The sequence below is a fragment of the Trichomonascus vanleenenianus genome, assembly GCF_965637985.1.
Source record: "Trichomonascus vanleenenianus strain CLIB 3782 genome assembly, contig: TRVA0_002S, whole genome shotgun sequence".
NCBI lineage: Eukaryota > Fungi > Ascomycota > Dipodascomycetes > Dipodascales > Trichomonascaceae > Blastobotrys > Blastobotrys vanleenenianus.
The window spans coordinates 89,481-114,032 of record NW_027481885.1 but is presented as its reverse complement, the minus strand read 5'-3'; the positions used below and the strand labels follow the sequence as shown (position 1 = coordinate 114,032).

The window sequence follows — 24,552 nt, the reverse complement described above, 5'->3', positions numbered from 1 at the left end:
TGAAGAGCATATATAGCTACAATTGAGTGTTGAGGACTGGTTAGGGCAACCGCGGCTGGAGTACGTTCAACCAATTGTTCTCATATTCGACTCCAGTCTCCGGCTCGACGCTGAAAATATAGCTGCTGGACCACATCGGCCCCGCAGCCCAGTAGGTCCAGCCAATCCACTCATCATTGTCGTTCATAAAGTCTAAGAGATTCTCAATGCACTCGACGCAAACATCATTACTCCCGGCTCCAAACTCTGAAAGAAACGCCTTGCCATTTACAGACTGGAGCCAGGTCGTGGCCTTGGCAAGATTGTTCACTCCTTCTTGTGCGCTAATACAATCAGTGTGGGTGCCCGAGTGGTCGGAATCAAAGTACTGGTGCATGTCAAAGGCGAAATTGTTACTCGGGTCAGTGATATTGCCCATATAGTCCGAGTTCGCAGCGTATTGCTGGGAGCTGCCAGATTTGCCCGTCCACCCTCCAGCTGAAGTCCAGCCATTGCCGGGAACGAGAATTAGCTGCGAAGCACCCATGTCCCGGATAGCGTGAATGACCGCCTGGTTACTGTCATACAACAACCCAGTGTCAATATCATGTGGCTCGTTCATGATCGCAAAGATTACATTGCTGTTATCCTTGAAGCGACCAGCCATCTCGGCCCAAAACGTGCAGAAATCGGCTACCGAAGGGCCGTCGTGGCCAATGACGCTGCCATTGTACCGCATGTAATTGTGGGGATCGATGATGACCCGAGCGCCTCTGCTGGTAATGTAACTTACCGCCTGGTTGTACTCGCTGAAATATGTCTCATTGTACATACTACCGAGTCCTGTGGACAATGGGCACATTCGCTCAAGCAAATGCGGTAGTCTGAACGTGTTGACTCCCTGCGACAGCATCGTGTCAACATGATCCTCGTTGATGAACTGGTAATCCTTTCCAAACCTACCAGGAAGGACGGTCGGGGCAAACTCCCCGCCAGCTTCATTCACACCACCGTAGAGAACAGTGGCAGAAGCGATGGATGAGGCGATGGCGAAAAGAGCTGGTACTTTCATTCTTTCTTAACGAAGCAGCTAACTGACAATTGGCCAAATCGTGCCCCTTTATACTCTGTCGTCGATTATTTTCAATTGCCCCTCATTGCAGAGTGGAGAATTTGTACCGTCGTCGATCGAATTTTAGCGCTTCAATTAGCAAAAAACTAAGGACTTACGGCATTTACTGCGGGCTCTACTCACTCAATTGAGCCTCGAGCATTTTGTGAACTGGGGTAAAGGGAGGAGGTTCTGCAGGGTGGCTTTAAACCATAGGCTTAACTTACCACCGGTTGGTGATCGACAAGCAAGCGGGAAAAGCACGTATCCGAACTAATCCTTCAAGACCATCTCTATAGCTTTAATTGACTTGGGGGCCAGCCTCCAAACCCCCGTAGCACCGCTTCGCGGAGAGATTGTAGCTATCCTTTGCGAAGCTCAGCCGATGGGGGCCCGGAGAGACTACAAGTCTGTAGCTTCTATGAAATTCTTCTTATTTCGTAATTAATCCGCCAAATATTCCGTTTAGTTGCAGTTTCTAGGCGATCACCGTATTTCGGAATCGCGGACTATCTCTCGGTGTTGAAGTATGCACACTTTCCGCAACCACTTTCCTCTTCACATGCCTTAACAATCTTTCGATACGAAACCCCGCAGTGAAGATCAGGGGTTGGCCCTCGCTAGCCCTGGTAAACGGGGGTTTGGGGGCAGAGCCCCCACTACGGGAGCTCGAGGGCTGGCCCTCGAAAAAAACCCACTAGTAGAAATATGTGGCAGGGAATCGTCTATTAAATAAGGTTAGGTAGTCTATACTTTTGGACTGATAACGCCCAGGACCTTGTCGAACATCGTCTGAAGAGAGTCCAGGGAGTATTCCGGTCCCTCAAACACACGGTCAAAGGAATTGACGTTGATGACAGTACCTCTGCCGGTGGTTTCGTCGACCTCGCTCTTAGCCGCGTTCTGGCGGATGTTGAACAGCTGAGACATTTCAGCGACGAACTTCTCCTCCGCAGCTTCATCGACAGTCGCAGCCTTGGAGACCGAAGAGAGAAGCGCCAGGGTGCTGATTCGTCCCTGCACGTCCATAAACATGTAGTTTGCCGAGCCCGGTACTAGGCTCAGCGCCGAGATGGCGAACCGGTGGTTCTCAATGTGAAGAGGAACCGGCGAGTCAATAGAGAATACAAACACCTTGGAGACGACCTGGAAATCCTTATTGAAGTGATTGACAGCGACCGCCAGCCTCTGGTTAGCCTGGTCCACTGCAATTAGCCGCTTGGCGCCAGTAGGCGAGAAGATCTGGACGCTCCACCGCTGTCGCTCGTTGATAAGGTCCCAGACCACCAGCCGCGACTTTGATAGAGCCATCAGATGGGTCCCGACGATATGCAGAGACCGCACTCGCGAGCCCAGCATGTTCGGCAGGGTCTGGCAGACGGTGAAACGAGCGGCGTCGATTACGTAGATGCTCGTCTCAAAGCCCATGACAAGCATGCTCGAGTCGGGGGACCATGCAAGTGAGACGGCGCTCAATGACATAGCACTTGGAGGCGGCAAGATCTTCCTCACGCTCCAGGCGACCGTACGGGTCTGGACGTGTGACACGCCCGAGGATGTGAAGGTGGGTCTCCACAACCGAACACCACCGTCGACTGCCGCTGTAACGAAGCCCAGGTCCTGACATGGCACAATGTCAAGCACGGACTTGTTGGCGCCGTGGGGGGCCTGGACTCGAGTGGCCAGCTCCCACTTGCCAGCCTTGTTGATGCTCCAGAACTTGAGTGAGATTTCACGGTCGTCCTTGGACATGAGCCTGTCGTTTGGTGGAGTAGTCGTCTCGTCCACAGTCGCCATCCACTCGCCGTCTTTAGAGAAGGCCACATGGGTTACCTGAGGGTCCATAAGCAGATTCTCAGACTTGACCTTACCGGTTTGGATAGTGGACGCAATTGAAAAGACTTGCACCTGGTCGTCCTTGAGAGGGTTATAAACCTGGATGTGCGACCCTGACTTGGTCGGGAAGTATGCATGCTTAGTCTTGGGGTTGAGGTATAGTGGCGCGGTGAAGTCGCCGACTCGGTCGTTATCGGTTCGGTTCTTACGTCTCCGCTTCTCCTTTTCTGGGTCGTTTGGAAGTCTGGCGAACACGGCTTTTACACCAGAGACCTGGAGACGCGATACAAGGTCAACAGCAGACAGAACAAGCACCTGGTCGTCTCCCAGAGTCAGCGCATACAGCTCGCTGGTTGGGTCCACGGTAATGCCATTGATCTCGCCGTCGAGACGCGGCAGGAACTGGGTGTTGTCTGTCTCCAGCTGCCAGAACACCAAAACCTTCTCCTTACCGCCGGACAGCAGGTACTCGCCGTCAAGAGAGAAGGAGAGGGCGAGGACGGAGTCTACGTGCCACTTGAGCGCTCGCGCAGTAGGCTCGGGCTCCTCGAAGCACTTGTAATAGAGGTCAATGACCCCGGTTACGGAGCCAGCCGCGACCACGCCGGTGTCTGAGACGGCCAGGGCCAGCAGCGGACGAGACCGCTTGAACGTCTTCTCCTTGACACCAAACTCGTCAACAAATCTGCCGACAGTAATGTAGTCAACCTTTTTGTGTGCTGAGTAGAACGCATAGTGCGATCCTGTAGTTGAAAGAGCAAACAGCTTGGCGTTCTTAACTTTTGTCAATAGTTTATGCTTAGACGGGTCCTCCAGTGGGATCCTCGTGATGCCCAGAGTGGTCTGATTGCCTGGGGCAGCTGTGACTGCCACTACAGCCTTGTCTTCTTCCATGATTTTGATGATTTGCAGCACATTGTGGCCGAGATCAACTGATTCGACCGTCTTTTCCTGCCAGTTGACGATATCACACTTGCCCGTAGATCTCGACACCCACACGCGCTCTTGCGAGTCCAGAAACAGGTCTGTGACATTATTGGAGTCTATTGGTACCGATCTGACGCATTGCTTTGTCGCCAGCAGGTAAACCCGCAGCTCGAGCGATGTGAGAACGATGAAATGTCTATTTTCGTTAGTTCTGCCACTCTCAGCGGAGTTCGTAACTTACGCCTTATCTTTGGTAAATGCCGGCTTCACCTTAGTGAACTTGCCTCCGACGGTCGAAGTTACCTTCCACGAAGGCTGTTTGCCTCTTTTTGGAATCATCTTCGGTATCTATGGCGATTTTTGATGATGAAATTTCAAATCGAAGTGTTTTTATCAGCTACCGACATAAATTTTTTTTTCGCGCGGCTGACCTCACCAATATATGCTATCGGCGAGCCATAACGTATTACCGTACTGGCACTACGGAGGTACTCGTAGCGCCAATATATCAAAGCCTTGCAAAAAATTAAAGTCAATAAATCGTGTTTACTTGGGTATAGATCTGATTCTACAGAGAGTGTCCGGCCTGATTTGGGCCGCAACGTGGCTTTAATTGTCATGTGATACAATGTAAATGTTCTTCTCTAAATGAGCCTATAGCATAAGCGATAAACCAGCATTTGCATGTTACTTCATTCTCCGAAGAAATCGATTCAATACGATTTTTGGAGTAGTGGTTGAATTGAAAGAAATAGGTGACGGGGATTTGGGGGCAGAGCCACTAACTACGGGAGCTCGAGGGCTGGCCCTCGAATACACCCCAGAGCTAGTGCAATTGGGGGGGAGGGGGACCAGTGCCGAATTGCTAATTGCTGTCGTTTTCTATCTGCCACAAATAAATTCTCCATCGAAGATATGTAATCAAGGACAGATAATTTGAATTCCTACCAGTAATACGGAATTCCAGTAGAGAGGTGACATCCCGTCAAGTCACTCAATATGATCAATGATAACATTGTTTGCAAGCTAGATTGGATAAAGCCAGAATTTGATTGCATATCAAAGATATTACGAAGAATACATATCACAAGATATTAAAAGTAATGAGGTTAGCTTTCTAAAGACGGTTCTTGATTCGGTAGTCCTGGCCCTTCACAAGGGTATACAAAGTTTCCAGGTATGGCGTCTCCAGCCCATGCTTCTTGGCAAGTCTAAGAGGGTTACCAAGAATGACCTCGACCTCGGTCGGACGATTGTTCCTGATATCATCGGCCATACTGGTCTGGACCTTGCCCAGGCCTTTGATCTTCTTCACCAATCCCTCAATGAAGTTGTCTCCAAAGGTAATTCCCTCCTTGTTGGCAATAGACACCATTTCCGTCCAAACTTTATTAGAGAGACCAAAAGCGAATTCGCTGGAGTCGAACAAACTCACAGTATCAAGCCCAGTCAGAGCAGTGGTTGGATTGAGGCCGGCATTCCAAGAGCACTTCTCCCATCGCTTTCGCTGGATCTCGTCGGTGACCTCAATATCGGAATTGGCAGCAGTAAGAATCGAAGCAAAAGTGTCAAGCGCCTTTCGATCTGCGGCCTTCTGGGCCTCCGTCTCTCGGTAGCACGCACCGATAACGGTCAGCTCCTTAACAGTGTGGGAAACCTCACCGTCGCCAGTCTTGAACGCCGAGACCCACGTGACACAAACAAGAACTGGGTTCTCTGGGAACGCCTTTTGCAGCGGTACTTCCTGACCGACACCGTTCTGGATGACAACGATCACGGTCTTGCCTGGAGTGACCACTGGTCGGAGCTCGTTTGGCAGGTTCTCTGGATCAAGCGCCTTGTTGGTGCACACGATGAAGTCGAAGTCGGGCGACTCGATGTCCGCAGTCGTCTTGTAGGTCCCAACTGGAGACACAACATGGTCACCGTAGATAGTCGACTTGAACTTAAGCCCCTGCTCCTTGACTGGCGCGTAGTTGGATCGAGCAATGACGCTGAGGTTGACGAGGTTGGATTTTTGGAGCACGTAAGCGTACACACCGCCGACACTTCCTCGGCATTAGCCATGATATTACTAAAATAAAATCGAATTACTTACCCACCAAGACCGTTGAGAAGAACGTTATACATTTTCAATAGGTTTTTTCTCTTTCAAAGAGAGCGAATGGAGGGCGTTGGTGGGGGTAGGCCTAAATTTATATGTAGCCATTTTCCGGACGCAGTTTGACCCCCATCTTGACACAGCATGCATTTCCGAGTTTCCTCCTGCGGCGAACTGGAAGAGAACCCTGTGTGCGAGGTAATTTTTTCGATCGAGTCACTTCGGCCTCCGTCAATGGCATTTTAAATTCATGTCAATTTGTCAGCCGTTGCATGTTCTTTTAATTTTCGGGTGTCGCTAACCGCATTAGGGCGGCAGACCGGTCCACCGAGTAACATCACGTGATCATGTCGAGGTCGTCATCTGAGACCCTCAGCCGCTACTGCTGCGGCTTTAACTAGTGAAAGGTTACATTTACATCAACTATTCCGAAGTAGTCACCGGTCGATGTAGTATCGGTATCTATCCCCATCAAATGTAATCGTTTTTGTAAAGTGGTGGGGGATGTACGACGCACGGTTATATCTAAAATTTGTCTTATCTGCATCCCTATTCTTCCAGGTATCCAGAGGTACTACTTAAACTATTTCGACCTGTGGAACAGTATAGGAATTTTTTACCGTGAAATGGAGTAGAGAGATAGTCATATAGGCCCTTCTTTTGAATCCAGCTCAAACAGAGCACTTAATACTGGTTATATTAATAGACTAGTGATGGGGAACCCGTAGTTGACTTCACGGAAGAATGCAGCCCCGAGCCAACCTGCTTCGACTGAACCTAAGCCATTCCAGGAAACCCATACAACTCGATACATACAATAAAAGGCTGTGTACGTATTTATCCCACTTTAATACATGTAATACTGCGGATGAATCCCGGTAATACATGTACAATGTGTAAAAGTAAGGTAGGTGACCCCCAACCCCTTCCCCCACGACCGGTAGTAATTATTCTGTGGGGAAATGTTACACCGACTCTACAGATTTGTATATAAAAAAGATGGGGTTGAATGGGGGGAAAGGAACATTACCCGTTTAAAATGATTCTTACTAACCTCAAAGATTTGGAAGAAGTCGCGTTGCCTCTGGCCGCTAAGGACCTGAGAGATTTTTGGCAGAGCGGAGCGAATGACCTCGTAACCTTGCGGGAAAACGAGTCCAACTTCAACAACTACCGTATCCGGGCTCGGGCTATGAAAGATGTGTCTGCCATTGACATGAGACCCAAGAAGTTGTTTGGCCGCCAGTTTGACATGCCTATTGGCATTGCGCCTTGCTCGCACCACCAGTGTGCCACTCCTGAGGGCGAAGCAGCCACGGTCAAGGCTTGTGAGACTAACAAATGGCCAATGGCTCTGAGCAGCTTCTCGAACCGTTCAGCTGAGGAAGTCATTGCCGCGGGTCCAAATTCTGCCGTGTTCTTCCAACTCTACGTGTTCAAGAACCGTAAGACCTCTGTGGACCTCATCCGGCGGGTCGAAAAGGCCGGCTACAAGGCGATTCTGCTCACTGTCGACACTCCATACGTCGGCCAGCGATACTCAGACATGAAGAACAAGTTTGTGCTTCCAAAACACGTATCGCTAGGTAACTTCCCGGGCTCCACTGTTCCAAACCCCGTAGAGCGAGGCAGGAAGGACGAGGAGGACTCCGGAAATAACGCAAACGTAATTGACCCGTCCCTCAATTGGGGCGAGACGATTCCGTGGCTACGAGCAAACACCAAGCTAGAGATCTGGGTCAAGGGTATTGTCACCGCCGAGGACACAGAGGCCGCTATTGCCGCCGGGGTCGACGGCATCTGGGTGTCCAACCACGGCGGCCGGCAGCTTGACTACGGCCTGTCTACGATTGAGGCGCTCCCCGAAGTGGTGGCTGCTGCCAGGGGGCGAGTTCCCATTCACATGGATGGCGGTATTCGACGCGGCGCAGATGTATTCCGGGCGCTGGCTCTGGGTGCAGACTTTGTGTGGCTCGCCCGTCCGGCGCTGTATGGCCTTCTCTACGATGGCCAGAAGGGGGTAGAGCTTATGCAGCGCCTCCTCCAGGAAGAACTAAAGCATGTCATGGCATTCGCTGGTACTCCGAAGATTAGCGACATTGGGGTCAGCAGTCTCATTAGAGTGTGGCCGCGACCCGAGCGAGTATATAAGCTTTAAGCTTTGTTCGTTCTCTCGGGCGGCCCTGTTCTGGGCCAGTTGCTGTCGAATTGCGTCGAGCTCTTGCTGGAGTCGTTCCAGTTCTTGATTCTCCTTTTCGATGGACTCTCGGCTTTTTTCGACTGTCTTTTTGAGTTCGTTCTCCATGTTTAACTCGCGTAGCTATCCTATTATTTGACAGTGGTAATAGAATAATATTATTTGACTTGTATGAGGTAACTAATAAAAGAATAAGGTGTAAAGTCAGGAGGTAAGGTGCACTCGAGTGTTATTTATATCATTGTTGATAATCCGCTTGTTTATGTTTGCCATTGGCTGCAGTTGCAATTTGGCTATGATGTAAATTTACATATAAGCCGCATAGGGTCTCATATACCATCATCATCATTGGCCATCCTTCCAAGATATCAGAAAATTTACACTACGTTGTTATTGTACTGTATTGTATATTACTCAAAGCCGTATGACTGTCTGCATCGGCTATCTCAGATATCTTCCAGCCGCATGCATGTCTAACTTTTGACAGCATAAGCCGCACTATAATAAATCCTTCTCCTATTTGTCCAACATCGTGGGACCGCACAATATACTAATTTTTGGTCTACACTTGGGGGCCAGCCCCCAAACCCCCATAGCTCCGCTTCGCGGAGGGACTGTAGATGCCTCAGAAGATCCACCGCGAAGCGGTGCCCCAGGGGGGGTTTGGGGGGGACTGGTCCCCCCCCCCCAAGTGTACACAGAAAGCAGGTGTGCGACGCCGCATGCGGCTCGTACGTTTGGGCGCTGACTAATCGCAGTGGTTGATATTACATAACGCGGGTTCCCAATTTTTTTCATCGGCGACCTCTCAAAGTGCAAATCGAAATTTGATATCAAATCTTTTTCATCGTCGTTGAGTACCGGAAGAGGAGAAAGAAGATGATTATTCCAGTTCGGTGTTTCTCGTGCGGAAAGGTATGTTTTATGGTATTTTTGTTTAGTTGCGGAGCGCTAACTGATGAAATAGGTCGTGGGTGATAAGTGGGAGACCTACTTGCAGTATCTTCAGGAGGATAACACTGAAGGGTAAGTTGATCATATTTCCACTATCTCGAGGGTTACCAAAAGGGTTGTTGTACCCTCTGTGATAGTTCTCGTGGTTTTTTGGAAGAGCTAACGTGAATAGCCAAGCTTTGGACAAGCTCAAGTTGAAGCGATACTGCTGCCGACGAATGATCCTTACTCACGTCGATCTTATTGAGAAGTTCCTGCGATACAATCCGTTTGAAAAGAAGGAACTCAACTAATCTGGATTTTTTGGCATATTATTTGTTCTTTGGCTCATTGAACTTCGACTCACCAGCATGTATTTATTATTGAGATTCGTCTGCTAAAGATTGGTCTTTTGGTTAAAAATGTATATTTAGTTAATTAAAGACTGGTCTTTTGGTTACAAAATGTGTATTTAAATAATTAAAGATTGGTCGTTTGGCTAAAAACAACCGTATATTAACTATGATGTTAGAACCGGATAAACTCGTAAACGATGATTGATATGTTGAATGCTATGAGGAATGCTGAATACCAGGTTAGCCAATCGAATCAAAAGGATATCTAATCAACTTACGTCTCATTACCGTCCGGATGGCTTGGATAAGGCTCAAGAGCCGCATTTTCACGGACTCTTCGCCCGGAGCAGACCCAAATCCGTCATTCGAACCCCACCCAACTAACTCCTGTTAACCTCAATCAATTGACTCCTCCGCGAAGCGGAGCCACGGGGGTCTGGGGGCTGGCCCCAAGGGAAAACCCCCTCCAATCCTAATACTTACGTCTGGCGAGGAACCTCTCTTCACTCAGAATGGCAACTGCGTTTAACAGCAGCACAGTGACTGCGTATACCATTAGCCATCAGCGCTTTCCCACGAAGCAGCATAACATACCATATAAAATGAGCCCGAGGAACATAGTGGGGGGCTTTCTACGCGTCTAAAAGAGAGAGCACCCGGAATGTCGGTTCGGAGAGAGAAGGTGATGTGTCTGGATCCCGGGTCTCATACTAATCGATCGTGGCAAGCGACATTGGGAATCACCAAACCCGACATTCACAACCCTTGAACAGAACAGACCTTTTTTCGCTTGATAAGGCAATAGGATATTGCTCTTTTTGAGGATGAACCTGATAGCGGCACGACGGGTCGCCTCGACGGCTCGCTCTAACGCGCTCAAGCGGTACTCCACCTATAACCGGGTACCGATGGCGCGGATCACGTTACTTCACCAGTCGCCGTCGCCGCAGCTTGCCCTGAGGAGACTCCACCACTACCACGGCGTCCAGGTGCGCACCTTTTCGTGGAGCACTCTGCCCAAGTTTGCTGGTAAGCTAGTCCGGGTTCCCGCGGCTCTGGGATCAGCTGTCGTTGGTGGCGCCGCCTACGTTAACTACAAAGTGCAGGAGGTGCACAGCTACACGACCGGGAAGTTCCATGAGGCCACAGAATGGCTGTCGGACTCGTACAATTCGGCCAAGGAAGCGCTCCAGTCAATTGAGCTGCCTGATTTTTCGCTGGGTGAGTTTGGCTCCAGTCCGGGACAGAAGAAAGAGAGCCAAAAAGACGAAGGAGGAGGAGAGCCAGGAGGGAATGGCGAAGATGCGACCGTAGCGGGTGCCATGGCTGCTGCTGCGGCTATGGCATCCCGGGATCAGGAGGACGGAGAGGACCAGATCATGTTGCTGACCAAGAAAATGATTGAAATCCGGTCGATTCTGCAGCGCGTAGACCAGTCGGACACTCTCCAGCTCCCGTCCATCGTAGTAATTGGGTCCCAGTCCTCGGGTAAGAGCTCGGTGCTGGAGGCCATTGTCGGCCACGAATTCCTGCCCAAGGGGACCAACATGGTCACCAGGCGCCCTATTGAGCTGACTCTTGTAAATACACCCGATAGCGCTGCTGAATTCGGCGAGTTCCCTGCTCTGGGGCTGGGCAAGATCACGGACTTTACACAGATCCAGAGAACGCTCACCGACCTTAATCTCGCTGTCCCAGAGACAGAGGCCGTCTCGGACGACCCAATTCAGCTGCACATCTACTCGCCTCACGTACCTGACCTGACGATGATCGACCTCCCGGGATACATCCAGGTGGCGGCATCGGACCAACCGGGCTCGCTGAAGCAGAAGATCAACAGCCTGTGTGAGAAGTACATCCAGCCGCCAAACGTGATTCTCGCTATTTCGGCGGCTGATGTCGACCTTGCCAACTCTAGCGCCCTGCGAGCGTCGCGTCGAGTCGATCCCCGTGGTGAGCGGACCATTGGCGTCATCACTAAGATGGATCTGGTCAACCCGTCGCGGGGCGTAGATATCTTGGAGAACCAAAACTACCCGCTCCAGATGGGCTATGTTGGAGTAATCACCAAAACTCCGTCGCCAACCCAGGGGGTAGGCTTCTTCCGGCGGGGGCTATCTTCCTCCATCACGTCGCTGGTCGCTCAGAACGAAAGCAATTACTTTGGCCAGCACGGTGAGTACCGGGACTGCACCGTCGGAACTCTGAGCCTGCGATCGAAGCTCATGTCTATTCTCGATAAGACCATGGCAAGTAGTCTTCAGCCCACTGCCGATGCAATCCACCAGGAGCTTGAGGAGGCGTCCTACCAGTTCAAGGTCGAGTACAACGACCGAACGCTGACGCCACAGACCTATCTTGCCGGGTCTGTGGACGCTTTCAAGCTTGCATTTAAGGACCTCACGACTCGCCTGGGGCGAAACGAGGTGAAGAAGATTCTCAAGTGCGAGTTTGACCAGCGCGTGCTTGATCTGCTGGCGCAGCGATACTGGAACAAGCCGTATGAAGCAACGCGAGGGTCTATTCCAAACGAGCCTCCGCTTTGTGACCTCCCCAATGCCAAGGCAGATGATATGTTCTGGCACCGCAAGCTGGACGCCTCTACTTCGAGCCTCACCAAGCTCGGGGTCGGCCGGCTCTCTACTAACCTTGTCATCAACACGCTCTCGAACGAGATGGAGCGTCTTGTAGATAGCACGAACTTCAGAAACCATCCTTTTGCGCGGGAAGTTATCAACGAGGCCACCGATTCGATTCTAAATGTGCGATACTACTCTACTGCTGACCAGGTTGAGAACTGCATCAAGCCGTACAAATATGAGGTTGAGGTTGAAGACCGCGAGTGGGCCACCTCGAGAGACCACGCATACAACCTGCTCAAGGAAGAGTTGCGCCAGTGTGATGACAGCTACAATTCCCTGCGGCGAACTATCGGTTCCTCTAAGCTTAGCCAGGTTATGAAGTTCATTGAGAACTCGCGCAAGAGCAACAACAACAACAACAACAACAACAATAACACTAGTGCTCCGGTTCCCCCAGTCGAGTCTGAAGCATTTGCGTTCTCTCAGGGGCTAATTGCAAAAGGTCGAGAAGCCATCTTCCTGCGGGACCGAAGCGATATACTTAAAATGCGCATGGCGGCTGTTAAATCGCGACAGTGCAGGAACAAGGAGAACAAGTACTACTGCCCGGAGGTGTTCCTCGATGTTGTTGCCGATAAGCTGACGCAGACGGCGGTGCTCTTCCTTAATGTTGAGCTGCTGTCTGATTTCTACTACAACTTCCCACGAGAGCTTGACAACAAGCTGGTGAAGAACTTGACGGAGCAGCAGATTGAGGCGTTTGCCAAGGAAGACTCGCGTATTAAGAGCCATATCGAGCTGCAGCAGCGAAAGGAGCTTCTCGAACTTGCATTGAACAAAATTGAGGGTGTCATGGAACTTGAAAAGAGTCGCACCCGTGAGAATGCGGATGCGTCTGACCGGTACTCACGATTTTAATAGCCACATGATAATGGATACACGGATACTCTTATCTAATAAACTTCTTCTATTTTTGAAGGATTATTTTCATTTTTTGCGTCAGTCCAGAGGACTATAATATCGTACATAAAGATCAGAAGGTAGGTACTATCATACATTATCTCAGAGGGAACTGCTATATCGTACATTAGATCCGGCTACCATTATACGTATCGTATAGTAGATCATATACTAGATCAGAGAGTGCTATTATCGTACATTAGATCAGAGATTACTACATATATTTAAAGAATACCAGCATATCGTACATTAGATTAGATCTCGTGAGAGGAGCTTGAAGTTAGTGCCAGAAAAATTCAAGTACCTGGTCGTACTGCTTCAGGAACCACCCACTGGCTGGCGGCATACGCGATATCTTTACCAATGAGACTATGCTCGCGGTGACCGTTGCGAAAAATGCCGTATAAATTACGTTCCGGCTACGCTTACCATACGCATTAAGCCATTTTCTCAACCCCCAAATGATATGATGCGATGCGAAGCCAACAAACAAAAGATAAAAAGTCCAGGATAGCCAGGGACTTCGTTGGAACGCCCTTGCAATGTACGCTAGCGAGATCGATGAACTGTCGCCGAGGATCGTCTGGGGTCCAATTCGATTAACGAGAACGTGCGGAATAACCAGGGTCGCCAGCATATGCCCAGATTTAGCAGTCGGCGATAGCAGCTTGTTAATAATTCGCCTCATGCTTGGGAACTCATCACGAGCCAGGTAATCCGCTTTGATCTTCCTCCACAAGATGTACCCGCCGGACGCCACATGCAGGCCAATTGCTCCATAAACAATAACAGGCTCAATTAGCTGTTCCTGGTAGAGTGCATTGGCAAACCGCATCGTCGAATCGCCAGCCTCGATTGAAATCAGCGGCGCTACAATGACCGAAGACGCATGCAGGGTCATAAAAGACAGAAACGAGTACGATGAGTATCTCTGGATAGTATTCGCCCACCATAGCAGATCTTTTTTGGGAAGGGCAGGTACGGGCATCAGAGGAGCCTTCTCATCCTCAGGTAAGGGAGCAGGAGACACCGGAGTTAATATATCATCCTTTTTCGCCATTTTTTCAATTGTTAAATCACTTTTGGCTTTTTTTGCTTATCTCGGGCCGTTTCGATTGGTCTGGGGTACGATGCCCGCGATGGAGGGGTGTCGCGCGCCTCAATGATGCGGCGTGCCGCGATTAAACGATATCGGAGTTTCTATTCAATATGGTAAACGATATACCCGATAGAGTGTTTATCTAATTTAATTGATAGTAGAAAGAGCAAAAAAGGATTATGATGGAACTGGCTATGTTGGTCAGAAATTCTATGCACATGCTGGCGCATTGAAATGAACTGCGCAACGTATGCATACCGGTAATCTCTATCATTTTCTAACTCAGTTCATGTAGATCAGATACTTAGTAAAAAAATTGCACAACTTGCTTCTTCATTAATGATACCTACACTCTGACTTGATCCAATCAAAATGTCGGTGTTTGGGAATTGGAAGGTTGTACGTACTGGTAAGTTATTAGGCGTTTTTATGATGGAACTTATGAGATCCTTACATAGAGTTAAAGTTACCCGTCGCTTGAGGCATCTCATTAACGCAGCAATATACATCAGTACAGAGTATAACAGTTGTACTATTTCATTCCTTTTTTACTAACCGTTGATCCTCATAATACCTTGTGTGGTGAAAATACCCTAGCTACATATCATTGGAGCTTGTATCAGTGAATGTATGGCCTGCAACTTCAACAATTGTGACTGTTCCAAATTTATGTACGTACTAATTTTTTTATTTGATTGCTCTATATACTGAAAGCTTTCAATTATCAACCAACTCTGCTATCGGTACAACGGAACTAAACATTTCACTGCCACCGCTAGATAACCCATACGATACCTGGTACCGGTAGTACTGTATGAGTTTAATTAAAAAATGTTCTTAACCCTATGGTGATCTATGCGAGTACCCGTAGCATGGAGTCTTTCGAGGGCCAGCCCTCGAGCTCCCGTAGCTGGGGGCCAGCCCCCAGACCCCCGTTCATGGCGCCCAGGTTACAACAACGTAACAAACTTCCCGTTACTGCGTTACAAACCTGTGACATATCTCCAGTAACAACAAGTTAATCAGCAGATTAACTGGATTGCATCAGCATTTACTACAAAAAATCGAATTCAATAGCACTGCACAAAATAGAGCACTGACTAAAGAATTTAATGTAAAACCAAATAATCTGAGAGGTCCTAATGAACAACTTGGACTAACTACCAGTACCGGGGGTAGTACGGTAATAAGTAAGTATCTGGTAGGTACGTAATGAGTAATGAGTACCAGTATAGCAGGTAGTGAGTACCAAATAAGTGCCGGTGTTATGTGGTATTTCAACGAGTCTCGCTGCTTTCGAGAGAGCTCTACAGCCTATCAACCTTTGTAGGCGGTATTTTAGCATTTTATTATATTATGGATGACCAATTGGTGATAATTTACTACACATAGCTGTGGTAAAGGGGGTCTGGGGGATTTCCCCCAGCTACGGGGGGTTTGGGGGGGCTGGCCCCCCAATGCACCAGGTGCAGTTCGTGTTGGATTGCTTGTTGAGCCCAAGTCTGGTGCAAACTATCCGGGGCGTTGAATATTGATGACGATGGGGTGATTTTTATAGAGGACCCGAGGGAATAGCTTGTACACTGTAGTTACCGTTACTTAAAAATTCTAAATTTAGCGCATTGACAACAGTCGATTTTCATCATACCATAAAGCCAGTACTACCAACAACCACCAAACCAAGCCAATTTATTATCACCATCCATTCACTGGTCCAAAGGACTACACGTACTCGCAGGTAATGGACCTGCGGCTGAAGATCTTTTAGAGCCGCATGGGGCTGAAATATGCACGGAAAATCACGGAATTCGTGTATGGTGAATCAAACTGTCCATCGGCTACGAGGGTGCATCACCATTGGAGAGAGAGAGCTCGAGACGACCCCACCATACAAGAGCGAAAAAAATGGCCGAAGTTCGGGCTGACTTGAAGAGAAAAGGACATGGGGAAGCCCCACGGCCCCGTAAACGGGCCGAACTCGACCCCTTGGCGAATAATCAAGGAGGCGAGGTGTACTGCATCTGTAAGAAGCCGGATAACGGTGAGCGAATGATCGGATGCGATCACTGCGAGGACTGGTTCCATTGCGACTGCGTCGGGGTAAGTGTCGTAGATGAGCCCAAGATCAGCACCTATGCATGCCCGCGGTGCGTCGAGAAGGGCCTAGCGATAACATGGAAGCCAAAGTGCCGGCTGGAAACTTGCATCAACTCTGCCGACACCGCGAATCGGTCCAAGTTTTGCAGCGAAGCGCATGGGGTTGAATTCTTCCGCAAAAAAGCGCGCCAGCTGGCCAAATCCAACGTCTCTCCCGAGCAGCTTGCGGCGTTGGCCAAGCCATACGAAGACATGAAAGCATTCAAGGAGGTCGGGCGCAAGCTCCCGCAGAGCGAGGGCGATGACTCTGAACAGCAGCAGCAGCTCGGTTCTGGCGAATTCCAGGGCCTTACTGAAGAGAAGGAGGACGCGCAGAAAGAATTGGCCAATTGGAAGGCGCTTTCGACCTTTTTGGGCCTCCTCAAAGAGAGGGTAAAGGTGGTCAATGACGAGGCTGACGTCAGCCAGGGCATATGCGGGTACGATCCAATTGTCACAGACCCCGAGTGGGAGGTGATCAAGCAGTGCGTGGAGGAGCCTGCCGCAATCGACCAACGGGACACTCACCTTTGCATGGAACCAAAGCGAAAATGCAAGCATCAAGACTGGTACCTCATGGCCACTAGAGACGCAAGCCACCATATCTCAGAGATCTCGGACAAGCTTTCGGACATTGATAGGAAGTCGTCGTCCGTTTTAGATGACATTAAGCTTAAGAAGCTTGCCGCGCCAGAGTACGCAGTGAACATCGCAGTTCCCTATGTATAATATTTTTTATCATGAGCACTTCTATACTATGTATACTATTTTATTGTTATAGACCCAGCGGGTTTTAAATATATCTGTTGAACATTCACTAGCCAACCTACAACCCAGCCAATTTTAGTACACGTTACTAGCCAATTAGCAGTACATTACCAGCCAAAAAGCGATATAACCGCACGCTACTAGCCGATTAATAGCAATATACAGTACCAGTCGATTACACCCAGTCCCCCAAGAATGCATTAGCAATGGAGTTTATTCGAGGGCCAGCCCTCGAGCTCCCGTAGTTGGGGGCTCTGCCCCCAAGCCCCCCGTCATATTGGTAACAACGTTTGGGTACATCCGTAACAAGCTCCCAACCTGTCACAAAAACTCCCGCTACAACGCGTAACAAAGGTGCCGCAGCAAATTGCACATTACAGTATACTGTAGCCGATTAATAGCGCATTACTAGCCAAATAAAAACAATGCAATGTGCATAATACGTTAAATTCGAATTATCATATAAATATTAGTCTCTGGAGACAATCGAGCCGGCGATTTTCCATACCTGAACAACATTATCCTCCGAAGATGTTGCAAAAGTGAATGGAAGATCGGGGTGCCAGTCAAAGTCGCTAATTCGGTTAGTATGGCCGCCGTGGATAAACAAAAGCTCGGCAGGACCTTCCTGCTCATCTTCGGCAGCTTGCTCCTTTCCAATGAGACCAAGATCCCACACATTGAGCCGACGATCGTAGGATGCAGACGCAAGCACTGATTCGTGGTGTGGCGACCATTTCACCTGGCTCACGTCGTTCGAATGGCCCTGGAGACTATACACAGCCGTCTTGGTGTTCCGCAGGTCCCAAATGGCAACAGTGTTGTCAGAGGAGCCTGTGGCAAGAATCATTGAAGAGAATGGGTTGAACGAAATTGAATTGACCGATGCTTCATGCGCCCGCTCAATGTCCAGTACTACGCCGCCCGAAAGATCCCGCAAGTCAAACAGCTTGATGGAGAGGTCCTCAGAAACACTTCCAAACACGTCTGGCATAGCAGCACTAAACGCCACATCATGCACAGGCGCTCTGTGGTCTTTCAGCACGCTCAATGGCTTTACCACACCGCCTTCCGAGTTGGCAATATCCCACACTGCTACAGTCGCGTCTTCAGTACCCGAAACAAGCTTGGTAGACGCAGTGGGCTGCCATGCTAGTGCATAACCTTCTTCTGTATGGTGTTTTAGCCGCAGAGCCGGCTTCGCGTCTTTGGACAGTTCGTTGAAAATAAGTACATCTCCTGAAACCGCCATCGTCGCAACCTGCTCAGGCTTCTTGGGGTTAAATCGGGCCTTATTGACCTCTCCTTCGTGCTCAATCTTGGTCGTAATGTCGACTTTCTGCAACCCCGAAGGCGAATCAGACGCGTTGTACTTCTTGTTCGGAATGTCCACCTGGGCTACCTGGAGGTAGTCCTTGTCCGTACCGGACGTGTGTGTGCCCAGAAGTAGCGAGTATGTGTCGAACTGGTCCTTCTGGCTCGTCTTTCCAGGCAGCCACTGGAGCGTCAGAGAGGGCCAATCCAGTGCTCTAGTTAACAGAACATCGTACAGAAATGGCGCTTGCTTCTTCCAGATCTTATATTCTATAATTTCGTTAGCCATTGCTTGGACCTGTGTATCTTCACGTACCCTCATTAATGATCTTCTCGTTTATCTGGAGCTCTTCCTTATAGAACTCCGCATCTATAGTGTTTGGCTTCTGGCCTTCAGCTAGATCCTTAGGGTTAGCGGTGCTCGGTTCTTTTACAGTCTCTGCCACTCACTAGGCTGCTCTGACTCAACAACGGGTGTCGCAGTAGCCGAGGGCATCGTAGCTCAATCGATCTGGCTTGCCAGGGTTGGGTTCGGAAGGTTTAGAATTTCAGTTCTTTGGGTCTTGGATCTTTAGACGACATGGGGCCGGAGCTCCGACTACCGCGTTTTTGGCCTGCGCCGCACACTGTACGTAACAGCTTTACTGTACCGTAGACCGTAGGTACTACAGATACTGCTTTGATTTAATCGTTTAATTTAGTCAGCAGTTATAAGCGCAGCTATTGATGCGTTTTAGGGAGATTTGAATTGAAAAAAAAAGGTAGATATTGATATTATTATACTTGGTGATTGTTGTATTGGTAGGTGGTAGGATTATTGACCTAATTACCGGTACATGATGGTACGTGTGATAGCTATGGTGATAACTAGTATTTTCAGATCGAGGATAGTACTAGTAGAATATATCCGCTTTTTTGTCGCGTAGAGTGTGGAATTAATTTCATCGCATACCATAAGTACCTACCGGTATAGCGGTAATTGTCTGTATAATTGAATGAATACTGATTCTGTGGTTAAAATGCCAAACTGAAATACAGTTCCAATGCTGGTAGCTTACAATTAAAATATCTATTGCATTCGCGATGTGAAGTACGATGCTTAATTGTGTCTGATTATACACACTCATGCCAAGGTACGAACTGAGATGAACATGTTCAGACACTTCGTCTAATTGTTACCCAGCTCCATATGTAGACTACCGTGTTACGATTCCAATGCCAAAAAATCCAATTAGCTTGTGTATATTTCAAAACTTTTCCTGGTATAATTGTATAGGAAGGTGACGATTGTTTCCCCGCATGATTATTTAGAGATATCGTAACTTTGTTATCCGTACCGCGGCGTGGTAACACCGGTAGATCTGTTAACATAAAAATGAACATTGATGTTAAGATATCATTGTCTGGTTCTTTCAATTGAAATATAGCGACAGTGATTTTATCATGAAATTCTCCAGAGTACCGCCACAATGCCATTACATACATGACCATATACAGGTACCAGTAGTAAAAAAAATGATGGTAATGGTTTCCATATCCAGTAAAATTGTGAACTCAATTAAAACCACTATATCAGATGCAATAGATTAAATATATTTCCTTTCATTTTGCACAACTTTTGTTATATTTCAAATTATACTGACTTGTAGACCATTTGAGCCTCTAATACAGCTACCCGTAGTACCATCACATAACTCAATGCTATCGCAATTGCATGTTGGACTAAAAAATCCTTCCAAGATATTAAAAATGCGGTTAAAGTGTTATCATTAATTCCAAACTACCGGTAGTTAAAGGCGAAATAGGGCCATACGTGATTGAAATCATGTTCCGGCAAGCGACGTAAATACCGGTGCATTGCAATTTGACAATAGCCACTCTCCAACACACAACTACAACGGGAAAGAAAATCAAATATGGACTACTACAATGGGGAAGAAAGTCAAATATGGAACATAAATACACAAGCGTGGAATTTTTTATATTATATGGAGTGAGAGGGGTGAATCGCTTATTCGGCTCGCTTGGCCTTCTTGGCAGCAATTCGTCGGCCAGTACCGAAGATCTTGAGGCCTCGGTTCTTCTTCTGGGCTCGCTGCTGCTTGGAGACCTTCTCGATCTTCTCGGCAAGGCCGTATCGGACAAGTCGGTATCGTGGCTCGAACTTCTTGAGGGCCTCTGGGGAGTCGTAGACCAGACCGAAGCCAGTGGACTTGCCACCACCGTACTGGGTTCGGAAACCGAAAACGGAAACGGCGTCCTTGTCAGCCTTGTAGACAGCGGCCAACTTCTCTCGGAGCTCGTCCTTGGAGACGTTAGCTCGGCCTGGGTGGAGGACGTCAATGACGAACTGTCGTCGGCCCAACAGTGGGTTTCGGATGAACTTTCGGGTTCGGATAGTGACAGCGTCGCTCTATTACACGTTAGTTCTCTCTCCACGTCAATACAATATTATCAAAAAATGTTTCCTTCAAATCAGAGAGGTGTCGTCTGCCCAAACGTTGTTGAATATCTCATAAAAACCCCTGATTCAGCACTTCATTCGAGAAAAGCTCAATCCAAGTCATTAACAATAAGCCGCCCAAGCGAATTTTTCATTTTTTTTCATCTTCCATTGGTATTAATGTCGTTTCATGGATCTTGTCCAAATTTTTCAACCCCAGTATCCAACACTCAAAAGTCGCACAGAAACCTCCATTTCGCAATATCATTCGTTCTCGCTCAACATTTCAAAACGTTCACAAACACACCCTCTCTTAATTCTGGAAAACATCTTCGTCTATTCGTAACATACCATTTTGGCTGTTTTATTATGTGTGGTCGTACGGGTCGTTAAAGATGTCGAGTGTTGGCAAACTTTTCTTGATGGTGCAAGTCGCGCGTGGTGCGAGCGCCCGGCCACACACACCCACTCTCAATCCATTTCCTCCCAACCCTCGGTGCAGTCGGATCTCCGATTCCAGAAATTTTTCAAGACATTCATCCTTTCCTTCGCGCACGCAAGTTGACAACCTCACGTGACGTGACTGTTTTTTCCCGTCTCCCTAGGGTTCATTACTTAACTATTACGAAACTTAATTATGTGCGTGCGGCATGCGGCTTTCGCGTGCGGCTCGACGTTTTGCCTTCGCGGCAGCGGAGCTACGGCATCTGGGGGCGGGTATCAGATTGAAGTACACAGCTAATCATTTAATGTATATACGGATTAGTCGGTCTTCCTGGCCTCTACAGCCTTGTACGAGACCTGGAGGTCGGACAGCCAAGCGATGGCCTGCACGAATACAATGATAAGGAAGATGCCGACGATGCTGGTCATAAAGATACCCGGGGTGAAGAATTGGTAGTTTTCAAAGAGTGAGTTACCTGGGAGACCGGTGTGGGTAGGGGCGACAGTGGTATGCGAGATCTCCGGCTTCTTGACGTCTTCGTCGCCATTGTGGTCAGTTCGCTTGGGTGCCTCGCCTGCTGGAGCTGACAACACAATGACGTAGTTCGGCGATGGCAATCTGTTGACTACGGAGTAGATGAGATCGTCGTTTCGCCTCAATTGCTCGTCTCTATCAGTCTGGGGCAATGGGGCAAAGTCAAGCGAAATAACTCGCGGCTTGGTGTCAATATAAGTATCAAAGGCACCCGACTCGGTGTTTACATCGAGAACCTTCGCGTTGCAATGGTCCGTGAGGTACGACTTGAGCGAGTCGTCGAGGGTGCCTTGCAGATGTCGAATTTCATGATACGACTTGCTAGACTCAATGATGCTCGTGAGATGGGGCAGGTCAGAGTGCTCAAAGTCTGACGCATGGAGCCCCGGTTGGGTGACGACAAGGTAAGCGTCTGCTGGGCAGTCCTGGAGAATGTCGGCGGTCTCCTGGAGAATTGTGTCATCGACGCGGAAATGCTCAAACTGGCCGCTCGTCTTGAGCTCCTTCACCGAAGACGCAATGAAAAACGGACCAGCATTTTCGAACGCACTGGCTATGGCAGAGAGTGTGCAAACTGCTGCCAGAGTCGAGATCTTCATTATTCCTCCGTGGTGATTCTCGATTGGTGCTTCAAAGGGGGAGGCGGAATAAGGGGACCATCGCCGGGGAGTTGTCGCCAATTGGGACAACCCACCCACACATACTACCGGTATCGCCAGTTCGTGGAGTACCGGTGGATTGTACTATTGGCTACCTAGTTAATGAGGGGTTGCAAAGGAGGTTCTTGAATAAATATAATAATATGAGTCCATTAGCCCCCCCTGAGGAGTAACCCCTCTTGGGCCCCACTCGGATAGATAATGTATGTCGGAGAATAGTTTTGAATAATCGTCGGTCGAACGGGTGGTTGCCTAGAATTGTGAAAAGGTTTACAATTGATTGTGTATACTATGTCATGGCATTCAAGGAAATTATTAATAAGAGCAATTAATTAATCGAGCTGTGAATAGCCCATAATACCTGAGAAATGTTGTTATACCGGTACGTACTGTAATACCGGCACGCACCGGTAACACGTTACATGAATACACGTAAAATACCGGGGTAGTTTCGATGCTGATCAATTGGACTTTATCGTACCCCGCTAAACCTCAAATATTCACAGTTGCGGGGAACAATCTTTGGCAAGGCTATTATCAGGTAAATCGGATAATTTTCGTGAGTCACTGTTTTGAAGAAGGTATTACTACGTACTGTAATCAATCCATCGTTATTATCGTATCTGATTTAATTGATTGATTTGCGTATTTACTGTAAGTCGATAAAGCCGTTGCATTTTACTGATACCGGTATTTACATAAAATAGAGCACTTAGGTTATCTCTCTGAGGAGAAAATCATTGCGCAATTAGACTGCGTACAAAAGTGGTTGAACTTTCTCAGCAGCCTTGGTGAACCAATTCAGTTCCTTAGACTTATAGGTACAAAATATAAGAATAAAATTACAGCGCCGTACCGTTTAATAGTAAAATAATCATAGTTAATGTGCATTGCTTAGGTACACCAAGTTTAAAAACACCTGCATGCCTAACTTATAACAAGTTTATGAATATGAAGGCTAGGCAATTCGGTATTATTGGTATTAGGGTGGTGAACCCTGTTGATATTTATTGCAATTAGCTTGATTCTATGTACCTGTACCGATAATAGAGCGTTACCGGTACTAACGAATAATTCTAAAGCAGTTACTAGCAAACACTAGAATCTTGATACCTGTCGATGCAATAACTTGTAGCAGGTCAGATTACAATTGTCTTAACCCCATACGTGCCTCACAAAAGTATTGTAGTGATTTCATTTCATCAATTGACCTAAATGAATCAACGGCAGAAGAATTGTTTTATCACTATGCACTGATTGGAAATGATATCATATCGGTATCAGAGTACTCAACAATTGTCATCAGTTGTGCTTGCAAATATCAAATTCGGAAATACAGCAGAACAATTGTATCTAAATTTGTCACAGATTCTACTGCTTAAATTTCTATCGCTGCAAACTCTCTGTCGTATATTTGGTTGGCGTAAATACCGGACCGTACGGCGTAATCGCAGACACGCATGAGCCGCAATGTCCCCTGCAGCGGCGCTTATAAATACCAACAAAAGACCACTCTCAAGATTGTGTTAAACAAATACTCCAAAACCAATCTTGGCCCGCTGTTCGGAGCCGCGATGATGGAATTTCTAGCCATTGCCGAGTCCGAGATTAAATCCGCGTTATATCCATTGCAGTTGCCTACCGAGATACAGTAGGTGTAGTTGAATGTGTAGGTATAATCACCCATTCCGTAGCCAAACACATGTACTAACCAACACATGTACCAGCTAATGGAGAGAACTCGCAATTAAGATCCTCCGTAAACAGGCTCGGGATAACTTAGATCCTACACCGTTATACAAAAAGTACAGTACTAAGAGATGTGCTTTATTTCGCCGAGCTAATGTGACCCCCGTGCAATTTTACAGCAATCTGGGCGGAGAATCATTGTTCCGGATTGCGAAACCCACCGACCTCATTCAGTCAGTGCAGAAGTCGAAGGCTTACCAATCCAAGTCGGGCAAATTTCAAAGCCTGTCGCTTTTTCAAAAAGCATGGATAATTTTTCCTTTTGGGTGTACCGTTCATCCGAGAAACTTGCGAGTCAAAAAACACCAACAGTATACGGTGGCCAGAATTTTCCCCACAAAAAATGGAGATTTGCGGATAGAATGTACCCTTAGGGGTAATTTTTGCTGCATCCATCCTGTATATGCAGCATCCCCCGCTCCT

At 48.0% G+C, this 24,552-nt stretch overlaps 12 protein-coding genes and 1 pseudogene across 13 annotated transcripts; 5 read left to right on the top strand and 8 right to left on the bottom strand.

Moving 5' to 3' along the window:
* Positions 1–40: 40 nt before the first annotated feature.
* Positions 41–1,051, bottom strand: TRVA0_002S01442 (glycoside hydrolase family 5 protein; the record flags this gene model as incomplete). The annotated part of the gene is made up of 1 exon (XM_076682195.1): positions 41–1,051. The coding sequence occupies one exon, from the start codon at positions 1,049–1,051 to the stop codon at positions 41–43; it is 1,011 nt and encodes a 336-aa protein (XP_076543441.1).
* A 786-nt stretch (positions 1,052–1,837) lies between these two features.
* NAN1 (Nan1p) lies at positions 1,838–4,192 on the bottom strand (the record flags this gene model as incomplete). The annotated part of the gene is made up of 2 exons (XM_076682194.1): positions 1,838–4,049; positions 4,095–4,192. The coding sequence occupies 2 exons, from the start codon at positions 4,190–4,192 to the stop codon at positions 1,838–1,840; spliced, it is 2,310 nt and encodes a 769-aa protein (XP_076543440.1).
* Positions 4,193–4,970: 778 nt separating this feature from the next.
* On the bottom strand, positions 4,971–5,983 carry TRVA0_002S01398 (ketopantoate reductase family protein; the record flags this gene model as incomplete). The annotated part of the gene is made up of 2 exons (XM_076682193.1): positions 4,971–5,901; positions 5,952–5,983. The coding sequence occupies 2 exons, from the start codon at positions 5,981–5,983 to the stop codon at positions 4,971–4,973; spliced, it is 963 nt and encodes a 320-aa protein (XP_076543439.1).
* A 1,010-nt stretch (positions 5,984–6,993) lies between these two features.
* On the top strand, positions 6,994–8,112 carry TRVA0_002S01376 (alpha-hydroxy acid oxidase; the record flags this gene model as incomplete). The annotated part of the gene is made up of 1 exon (XM_076682192.1): positions 6,994–8,112. The coding sequence occupies one exon, from the start codon at positions 6,994–6,996 to the stop codon at positions 8,110–8,112; it is 1,119 nt and encodes a 372-aa protein (XP_076543438.1).
* Positions 8,113–9,030: 918 nt separating this feature from the next.
* On the top strand, positions 9,031–9,398 carry RPB10 (DNA-directed RNA polymerase core subunit RPB10; the record flags this gene model as incomplete). Its single annotated transcript, XM_076682191.1, has 3 exons — positions 9,031–9,066; positions 9,119–9,177; positions 9,278–9,398. 3 exons carry the CDS (start codon positions 9,031–9,033, stop codon positions 9,396–9,398), a joined length of 216 nt encoding a protein of 71 aa, XP_076543437.1.
* Positions 9,399–9,612: 214 nt separating this feature from the next.
* YOS1 (Yos1p) lies at positions 9,613–10,059 on the bottom strand (the record flags this gene model as incomplete). Its single annotated transcript, XM_076682190.1, has 4 exons — positions 9,613–9,668; positions 9,719–9,820; positions 9,924–9,983; positions 10,035–10,059. 4 exons carry the CDS (start codon positions 10,057–10,059, stop codon positions 9,613–9,615), a joined length of 243 nt encoding a protein of 80 aa, XP_076543436.1.
* A 205-nt stretch (positions 10,060–10,264) lies between these two features.
* On the top strand, positions 10,265–12,940 carry MGM1 (dynamin-related GTPase MGM1; the record flags this gene model as incomplete). The annotated part of the gene is made up of 1 exon (XM_076682189.1): positions 10,265–12,940. The coding sequence occupies one exon, from the start codon at positions 10,265–10,267 to the stop codon at positions 12,938–12,940; it is 2,676 nt and encodes an 891-aa protein (XP_076543435.1).
* A 322-nt stretch (positions 12,941–13,262) lies between these two features.
* On the bottom strand, positions 13,263–14,042 carry MCP1 (Mcp1p; the record flags this gene model as incomplete). Its single annotated transcript, XM_076682188.1, has 1 exon — positions 13,263–14,042. One exon carries the CDS (start codon positions 14,040–14,042, stop codon positions 13,263–13,265), a length of 780 nt encoding a protein of 259 aa, XP_076543434.1.
* A 1,944-nt stretch (positions 14,043–15,986) lies between these two features.
* Positions 15,987–16,946, top strand: SPP1 (Spp1p; the record flags this gene model as incomplete). Its single annotated transcript, XM_076682187.1, has 1 exon — positions 15,987–16,946. The coding sequence occupies one exon, from the start codon at positions 15,987–15,989 to the stop codon at positions 16,944–16,946; it is 960 nt and encodes a 319-aa protein (XP_076543433.1).
* A 508-nt stretch (positions 16,947–17,454) lies between these two features.
* On the bottom strand, positions 17,455–18,795 carry HAT2 (WD repeat RBAP46/RBAP48/MSI1 family protein; the record flags this gene model as incomplete). The annotated part of the gene is made up of 3 exons (XM_076682186.1): positions 17,455–18,569; positions 18,616–18,696; positions 18,750–18,795. The coding sequence occupies 3 exons, from the start codon at positions 18,793–18,795 to the stop codon at positions 17,455–17,457; spliced, it is 1,242 nt and encodes a 413-aa protein (XP_076543432.1).
* A 1,515-nt stretch (positions 18,796–20,310) lies between these two features.
* On the bottom strand, positions 20,311–21,096 carry RPS24B (40S ribosomal protein S24; the record flags this gene model as incomplete). Its single annotated transcript, XM_076682185.1, has 2 exons — positions 20,311–20,712; positions 21,094–21,096. The coding sequence occupies 2 exons, from the start codon at positions 21,094–21,096 to the stop codon at positions 20,311–20,313; spliced, it is 405 nt and encodes a 134-aa protein (XP_076543431.1).
* A 408-nt stretch (positions 21,097–21,504) lies between these two features.
* On the bottom strand, positions 21,505–22,320 carry TRVA0_002S01200 (Ac45/VOA1 transmembrane domain-containing protein; the record flags this gene model as incomplete). Its single annotated transcript, XM_076682184.1, has 1 exon — positions 21,505–22,320. One exon carries the CDS (start codon positions 22,318–22,320, stop codon positions 21,505–21,507), a length of 816 nt encoding a protein of 271 aa, XP_076543430.1.
* A 1,724-nt stretch (positions 22,321–24,044) lies between these two features.
* TRVA0_002S01178 lies at positions 24,045–24,540 on the top strand (annotated as a pseudogene). The gene is made up of 2 exons: positions 24,045–24,049; positions 24,108–24,540. Coding segments are annotated over exons 1-2 (438 nt in total).
* The last annotated feature ends 12 nt before the right edge of the window (positions 24,541–24,552 follow it).